This window comes from Gossypium raimondii, chromosome 11 (genome assembly GCF_025698545.1).
Source record: "Gossypium raimondii isolate GPD5lz chromosome 11, ASM2569854v1, whole genome shotgun sequence".
In the NCBI taxonomy this organism is placed as follows: domain Eukaryota; kingdom Viridiplantae; phylum Streptophyta; class Magnoliopsida; order Malvales; family Malvaceae; genus Gossypium; species Gossypium raimondii.
This window is the reverse complement of record NC_068575.1, coordinates 53676578-53685794: the sequence shown is the minus strand read 5'-3', so window position 1 is coordinate 53685794 and position 9217 is coordinate 53676578. Positions and strand designations below refer to the sequence as shown.

The window sequence follows — 9217 nt, the reverse complement described above, 5'->3', positions numbered from 1 at the left end:
GCAACATATGCAATAGGATAGATGCCATTATTTGCATTTATCCCAATAGCTGCAAGTAAGTAGCCACCATAGTAGCCCTTCAAGAAACATCCATCTAAACCCACTATCCTTCTACAACCACGCCTATGGCCATCTTTATGCCTGCAGACAGACATATATCCTTTGAAACAACCTATTATCCAAATAACGATTGTTGTTGTTCCCTCATTTTGGGTCCTAACCTCCAACAAATACTCATAAATCTTCTCATATTGAGCCTTATGAGCTCTTTCTATTAATTCCAATACCCTAAGTTTAGCCCTCCTACATTTGGTTAGTGAGACTATGCAACATAAATCTCTTTTGACATCTTGTTGTAATGATTTTAGAGAATAATCAGGATCAGCAATGAATTTTTCTTTATAATGTTGACCTATCCAAGCTGTGGTTACATTCTTATTTTTATAGACTTTACAAAAAAATATGGTTACGGTTTGAACTCTTAATTTGCCAAGTCTGGTCAATAGGGTTATTAGGGTTTAATCTAGCGACCCATATGAACCAAGAACATTTTTCACTGCAAACTGCCTTTAACATTTTTAGATCATTTTTTGGAAACTTAATAAAATAACTATTCAACCTACCATACTACTTGGTAACTTCTTTTAGACTGTCTTTGGACTTAAATAACATTCCAACCTTAAGTCTAGGATTACTCATGTCATTTTCTGGGTTGAACTGAAGCCAATTTTGGCCATCTGAGTTAGATTCATGTGCATTATCTGACCTCCCAGAATTATCACTATCACACAGTTCACCTACTTCTATATCATCCATGTTTAAACCATTTAAATTAACTCTTATCCTATTAGACACATCATTACCAGACGCATCAATTTCAAACATTTCTTCTTCACTCTCATTAAAATTGTCATCAATTAAACCTGCCAAACAAATTACTCATCAATAAAGGTAGACAACAACCAAACCATTTAATACAACATAGGCAAACACTTTAACCATTTCTGTCAGAAGATAACCAATACAAAAATAATTTAATACAAACACAACCATTTCTGTCATGCACATGACAGACAATAACCAAACACTTTAACCCTACACGTAGGTAATGGCAAACAATAACCAATACAATATAGAAGGTAAATAACAAATTTGGTATTGTCATTCATACAATATAGCAACTATGATACAAACAATGGCAGATATAAGCAATAAACATTAGTTTGATAATGCCATTCATACAATGGTAGATACAAACAATAAACATCATGCGCATGGCATACAATACACATTATCTGTTATTCACTTTAATAACCAAACTCTAATCTGTCATGCACATTAATAAAAAATGAAACCAAAATTGAAATAACCCTAAATCCAAAATTGAAATAACCCTAAATTCAAAATTAAAATAACCCAAAATAACCTTACATCGAAATAACCATAAATCTAAAATCAAAATCAAAATAACCCTAAATTCAAAAAAATAAAAAAACTAAATGTAGAAACTTACCCGTTATAGTGGATGTAACAACATTGACAGCTTCTCTTCTATTGACCATTGTCGCTGAGAACCAAAAACACTGATAGGTTTTTGGTTTTGCCTTCTTTTCTCCCCAAACGAAAAAGACCGAACCCTATACCCTGTTAATCGATTATCGAATCAATATCTAAACCAACCTTGTTAATCGATTTTCGAATCAGTTTCAAACCCAAACCAACCCAAATCACAATCAATTTTTTTCCCAAATCGAATTTTTTTCCTCCTCTCCTTAATCACAACCAGTTTCTAATTTTTTGCCGTAAACCAACATATCCCTTCAATTTTTTCCCTAAACCCGCCCCAAACCAAGACCCATCAGCTGCTTCACCAACGTGGCAAGTTAACTGGCCACATCAGTGGTCCCATTAAGGCACTAACGGAAATTGTTAACCAGTGATTATTTTGACACTTTTTTATAATGTTAGTGACTGTTTTGTCATTTTTCAAAAGTTGAGTGACTGAAATAAAACTTAAGTGACTGTTTTGTTAGCTACTCCAAAGTTGAGTGATTGTTGGTATAATTTACCCTAATCTGAATTTAACGTAAAATTAAATTTTAATGTATGAAGGATCCTTTATTTTGTTAAATTAAAGAATGTGGGCAGTGGTAGAGGTAGGTGTATGTATCATTTTCTCATCCATCACGGGTTGAGAAATTTCCATCTCTGCTCTTAATTACACAATCTGAAGCTCTTGCTTTCAACAAGTAGTTCCAATCGATTCACAACAAAGTTTGAATAGAACTCAGTTGTGCACGGAAACTCTTGCCTCGTGTCTAGTCCCCCCGTATTACACGCGAAACCATGGACCAATGGTGAGTGATGTGGCAGCTTATGTGTCGAGTTCATTCCATCCCACCCATCCATTTTTCCTACTTAAAAATTACAATATCCGTCTCGAAGGTTGTTGTCTCTATTTCCATCTTTAACGTCTGGCTGGTCTAATGCAACGATTGACATCGGCGCTTCATTGGTTCTACTACTACTACCAGGGACGCTTATACTTGAATCATCAAATAAGTTACGGTTTGGGACATTCCATGGCGTATCGTTCTTGATAGGATATTTGTATAACAACTATCCACTTTCCTGAAATTACTTTATAATCCTAGTCGCCTACCTACACTTGAGATCTTGATCCCTATGTTAATTAATGAAAGATGAACAGTCCTCAGGTCCATCGAAGGCTCTGCATTTCATTCTGTACGAAAAGTTTGACCCAATTAAGGATCAAGTTCATCGCTAGCTTTCGTCTCACTGAAATGGCCTATACAGGAGTGTCCCAAAACCCAAAGTTGTAGAGGCCCCTTTTCTTGTTCTTACTTGTTGGGCTTGGGTTTATTTGTTTGAGATTGAGAATGCAGTGAATGCTGCCTGTGACCTTAAACTAATATTCCCCCATTTTCTTGCTTGAATTTTTTTAAAAAATATGTGATTGTAATAATATATTCAACTTTGTTTCTCTTTTTTGCTTTTGGTAATTCAGTACTGCTATTACCATGCATTCGTTTTCTAGACTGCCTTTCACTATTGCCATGAATGCACTCAACAGGGGGTCTTAAATTATTTAATTGGAACTATTACTTAGTGCCTTTCTCCCTTACATTTGATTAAGGGAACTCTATTGTTTAATGCTTTTCTTAAGTCAAAAGGAGATAGCATTAACATTATTGTAATAACTAATGGTCTTTGTTTTCATATATTTATAGTTTTGATGACTGTTAAAATACCTTACATGTAGAACAGGAGGTTTGAAATAGAATTTTAGTGCACGAAGCAAGAAGCTTCTATTTTGACTGCCAAACTGACTAGCAGTCAACCTACACGTCCATCCCTTGTTTTTCTTCTATCTATACTCGTATCTTTAAACGCAAACTTGTATTCTTAATACATGATTTTTATACTATAGTAAATTATAAAAGCGATTTTAATATTACGCGTAAGAAAAATTGCAACTGTTAATCCGGGGGTTCTTCCATCTTCCTCTTCATTTAAAAACTGCAAAAGGCTTAGGCTGGGGAGCAGATAACTGATTAGATACTGATAATTTTATATGAAATGGTAGGACAATTCATGAATATTATAGTCAATACCACCCTTACTGGTCTGAATTTACAAAATCATCCTTCTTCTGCTGATAATGACGAGGCAAGCTTAATTCAGGATTTTCAGTACAGGGATGAGGGAGACTCCCTGTTCAAGTAGGAGTAGTTGGTGATTTGTGTTATCCTGTATCAGATGTTGAACCACACTAATTACGACCAATATCTCATGATTGTATGGTAACACCTTCAAACTACTTTACGTGTGAAGAATTGAGAAAAGTTACTGTAGATTTGGAATTGTTGAACGAAAATGATGGGTGGCAAAAACTAGAAGAACCAACCCCATCATCCATTTATCAACGTAATTTTTTTTGGGGGCAAAAACAATATTTCATTTTCAGTTTCAGTTTGAAAATGGTACTTGCATGTATAAAACTTGATAATTTAAGAGAAAATCGTGGGGTTTTTTTTTGTTTTTTCTGTCAGCACACCATTCGCAGGAAAAAAAGTACACATTTTGCACCAATCTTGCTGATCCATTTCAGCTTTCAGTTCATCAGTGAAAAACAGTTTATACAAGTCACAATCCTTTACCAGCTACCAATTTGACTTCCCTTTGCTCTATCACCCTAAAATTCTTCCTACTACCCTAGCTCACCTAACTCATTTTTGTTTTAGGATTACTGGTTTCAGAAGCAAACAACATTTCGTTTGCAAGGCCTTTTGTCATATAATTAGGATACAAAATCCTGTGTGTTTCAATTTTCGAAGAGGCTGATCAATTGGCACTTAGTTTGCTTAGTAAGATAAAAAGAAAAAAAATGAAAAGATTGTAATTTGAGATAGAAAAAAAAAAAGAATAAAAATAATTTCTTTTTCACTCAATGCTCTATTAAGTTGATAAAGAAAGAAGAGAAAAAAGAAAGAAAATGGATGCAATTATTCTTCCAACACACCGTTTACTAGTTAATACCCATGCTAAGTTTCATGTTTATGGAATCAAGAACGGCATTCCCAATCCACGCAAGTCTCAATCAGACTGTTTCTTTTATCCTGTTAAGCACTTGGGTTGAGAAAAGGAGAGTAAAACTCTAGCTTAATTCAATTGGAAGAGGATGGATGTTTGAAATGTGATCCCAAGTTTATGTTACTACTCCAGTAGGGAGTGGTCAAACAAATAAAGATGAAGTGCATTGTCGTCGTAACTGTGGCAGAAACAGACTTCCCACTCCATGTTGCAAAGGCCTGCTATTCTTCTCACCAATCCCAGTCTGCTCCTTCTGGCATCCACGGAGCTAACCACGTTAATAACTTTGCGTTGGCCTCAATCCCCTGTAATCCTTGGCATATATATATTTATTTAATATTAATTATTACTAATCAATATAAATATAATATTAGGATAAATTTATTTTATTAAATATAAATATAATTTTTAATAGTTTTTATTATATATAATCATTTTAATATAATGTTGATTATTTTTACGATTAAATTCAAACACATATAAAGTAATTTGTCCCTAAAATAATTAATTTCACTACTTCCATTATTTTTAATTTTTCGTTCAACTCAACCGTTAAACTAAACAGATCAAATAGAATTAGACGTGATTGCAGTAATACTTGGCCCTTAAAAAAGGTGTAAGCAAAGTCGTCTCATCATCTTCACATGTTGCAAACCATATCAGAACAAAGTGAAGAAAACTATAGACATATGCGTAATAATAAACAAAGACAACTTGTCCCTATAAGAAGACCCTTTTTTTTTTTTATCTATTTGCCATTAGACTGTCGTTTTGGTCTTCACAATTCATACTCGTATGATTTGTCCAATTGTGCTCGTGAAACAGATATGAAAAGTCAGACAGTCAAATGCCAAAATAAAAAATAATAAAAAAATCACAAATGGGTCCAATAAAATAGTAGTATTCTGCTATCAACTTAATCAGTTTGATTACTATGATTAATCTCGTGGATCGTCAAACATGACCTTTTTTCTTGTTTATTAGGAGAAAAAAAACTATTGTTTAGTTTCAGTCTAAACCCATGTTTGCCGCTGTCTATATAATCATCCTCCTACCTAATGTACTCGTAAGCTATCTTCATCCCAAATTCAATTCTCAAATCAGCTTAGAGGTTTATCCTTGCCTCTCCGACTGTAATTAACCTGTTTTAAGTTGAGAAATGGATGTTTACAAGAGAGGTTTCATATCTGAAACTTCAAGAAGTGAAGAAGAGATGGAGCTAAGGAAAGGTCCATGGACTGAAGAAGAGGACTCCATGCTTAGGGCGTATGTCAATATCCACGGCGAAGGTCGCTGGAACGCTGTTGCTCGCTTATCAGGTTAATATATATAGCGTAGTTCCTTTCCCTGGTTATTGAAACAAATTTGGTTTTAGCTTTTATTCGTAATTTCTCACAGTATGAAATGAAATGTGCGCAGGATTGAGAAGAACCGGTAAAAGCTGCAGATTGAGATGGCTGAACTATATGCGACCAGAAATCAAACGAGGAAACATCAGCCTCGAAGAGCAGCTATTGATTCTTGAACTCCATTCTCGCTGGGGGAACAGGTTTTTTGCTGGCTTTCCTCCTTCCTGCAATTCAATAAACATAAGAATGATCTTAGGCTAATCTTTTTGACCTTTTGAAACTGTGAAGGTGGTCGAAAATTGCACAACACTTGCCTGGAAGAACAGACAATGAAATAAAGAATTATTGGAGAACAAGAGTCCAGAAGCAGGCCAAGCAGCTTAATTGTGACGTTAACAGCAAACAATTCAAGGACGCCATGCGTTACGTTTGGATCCCCCGTTTAGTTGAACGGATCCGTGCTTCATCCGAGTCTCCCTCGAGTCAGCCTTCTACCACCACCAACACCACCTACAATGATCGTATCAGCAACATAAGCAGCAGTCAAATGAGCTACGCAAATGCGAGTGGGTCGGTCCAGGTTGACCCAAGTCTTCTGCCCGAATTATCAGGCACGTCATCAGACTCCCTCGACACCCAAGTCTCTTCCGTTTCGGACCTGACCGATTGTTACAATCCACAAAGCCTTTCAAACTACTTACACAAGGGGTTAGGTTTGGAAAAGGAGGGAGCGGCCACATGGGGCAGAGATGAAGAATTCCAGGCGACAGAGGAGCATAGCAATGGTTGGTTGGTTGGTGGTGGGGAGTCATCGATGGACACTGTGTGGAATGAAGAGAATGTTTGGTTTTTACAGCAGCAGCTTCATGATGGGATCTAACCACATGAATTCGCTAGCGTGACGGTTCCACTTTTTCTATTTTAAACCATTGTCCCCATACTGTTATCGGATGATGGAGAATATGAAAAACACAAGTTTCGACTAACATCGCCAAATGCACTGCCTTTAGAATGTAAATGATTCACGCAACATTGTCAGGGTTTATATGTAGCATTAATTATTAGTGTGTTCTGAAGAAATATCTTTTGCTCTGCTCTAATCTACTTTGTTGTTTCTTTTTATCATTATTCGAGCATTCATAGTTTAATTTTTATTGAAAACAAATTTTACTAGTGTTACACAATTTGTCAATGGAAAATATTTTAAGATATGATGGTAGTATTTGTAAATACGTATTTTATTATATATTTAACATGTATCATACAATAAATTAAATAAAATTAGATAAAACACTCATAAAATAACAATAATAGTATTTGAGTAATATGGCAGTTTAATTTTTTCGAAAAGAGTGCTAAATAATCTAATTTCTATTATAGGCAGATGAATTGGAATTAGTTGTATGAAAGCTTGAAAAAATCTTTAGAAACTTGATAATAATTAAAGAAGAGAATTGCATAGGTGTGGAATATCCTGGAAGTACAATACATATATATCATGTATGTATGCTTGTTTTCTTGGTTTGTCTCTATAAGCAAATGCATGGTTTGACAGTTTGGGTGAGAATGTGGGATAAAAACTCTCCCTCCCCAACATTGTCTGTGGAGACAGATCCCATGGATCCTTCTTTTCTTTTGGCACATTTTCTTAATGTTTATCCAAGCAAAGAATTAGATCTCGTGAGTCGTGACTGCTGCTGCAACTTGGAGATTCTAGCAGAGGAACCTTTGTCATTGGTTTATTTAATTTAAAATTGGAATCAAAAAGAAGAGGGGCCTAAATATTCAGAGGGGAAAAAAGGGTTCATTTTGCATTGGATTTTCAACGGTAGCCGTAGGGTTCCAAGCACTAACTGCCGAAACCGTTGAAATCATGTCCAATTAACCAGTCACCCCCATTGAATCAGTAGTCAACTCTAACTCCCATCCATGCCACCCTGCCATTGAATCTATTCTTATTCAAATTTATATATCTAGACTCATTCCATGTTGGAAACAATCACACATTCTCCACGCTATGAGTCATTGCATGATGGAAAATTAAGTAACTCAATGTGAACGTGGATCGAAGAGAATGGCAAGTTGGGAAATACTATTTATCGGACAACAAAAACTCTTCAATGCATACACTAAACGAGCTGATTATTCCAAGCCAAAATTTAAACAGTAGGCAGGCACCCATTGGTGCTAGGCTTGACTCTTATAGCCTTTCCCCTAATTATAGGGTGAGATAATTATTAATCATATTGAAAATTGAAGGGAAAGCCAAGGCCTTGGTCTTTTTTCCCCAGATGCAGTAGCCAATTGTTTTATAAGTTGCTTCCTTCCAAGTAAACGTTTTAGTGGAGTTTAGAAATTGAATTGTGGGCTGAAAATGATTCTCCCTTTCTATCACGATGCTGTCACTGCTTACCTCAGCCTGCTGCCCGCGTTTTTGTTGTAGAGATAAATGTCATATTTTATACCCATATTTTTTTAAATGTTGAATTTTCTATTTGGTACTTATGTTTTCATAAAATATTTAATATGATACATGAAATATCAATTTGTGGTATCTAAAGTTAGCATTGTTAGTAAATACTAAATCAACCTACTAAAATTCAACATGTGAAAACTTTCTTCTTTTGAATCATAAATTCTACATGGATGATATATTATTAAATAAAACAAAAGATTAACCTATATTAAATTTTAAAAATAACTAAACTTAAACCTTTTAAAGTTAAACCATGTTGTTTATGTTTAGTTATTTTTAAATTTAATTCTAACATAATGTTATTTTATCTATATGAAATTGATGATTTGAGAAATCAACCCATGTGTCGAATTTTCATTTAGTAAAAGTGGTAACTCCAAGGACATTGATAATACATAGATTAATAGTTCAGGCACTACATTAAACATCTTCAAAGTACAAGTGCTATATTAAACATTTTATAAGAATATAAATACCAAATAATAGTTTAAGTACCACATTACGCATTTTCAAAGTACAAATAACATTATCTTATTATATTTTTGTTATCGGCCCGTTCGCATTTGGGCGATTATTGAGATTGAGCCCATTAATCTGCCCATCAAAACGCCTGCCTTTAAATTGGGTTTCATGAGCTTGGATCATCAGACCTGACCCTGCTCATTCTCTACTCCGTTATATCACTGACTCACTTCACCAGCAATAAACTCCACTTAACTCGCCTCCATTTATATAACTAATTATATGGAAAATATTTATATATTGTATATTAATATTA

At 34.7% G+C, this 9217-nt stretch overlaps 1 protein-coding gene across 1 annotated transcript; it reads left to right on the top strand.

Moving 5' to 3' along the window:
- Positions 1–5587: 5587 nt before the first annotated feature.
- On the top strand, positions 5588–7063 carry LOC105802932 (transcription factor MYB108). The gene is made up of 3 exons (XM_012634840.2): positions 5588–5933; positions 6034–6163; positions 6252–7063. The coding sequence occupies exons 1-3, from the start codon at positions 5774–5776 to the stop codon at positions 6841–6843; spliced, it is 882 nt and encodes a 293-aa protein (XP_012490294.1). The 5' UTR covers positions 5588–5773; the 3' UTR covers positions 6844–7063.
- Positions 7064–9217: the final 2154 nt, after the last annotated feature.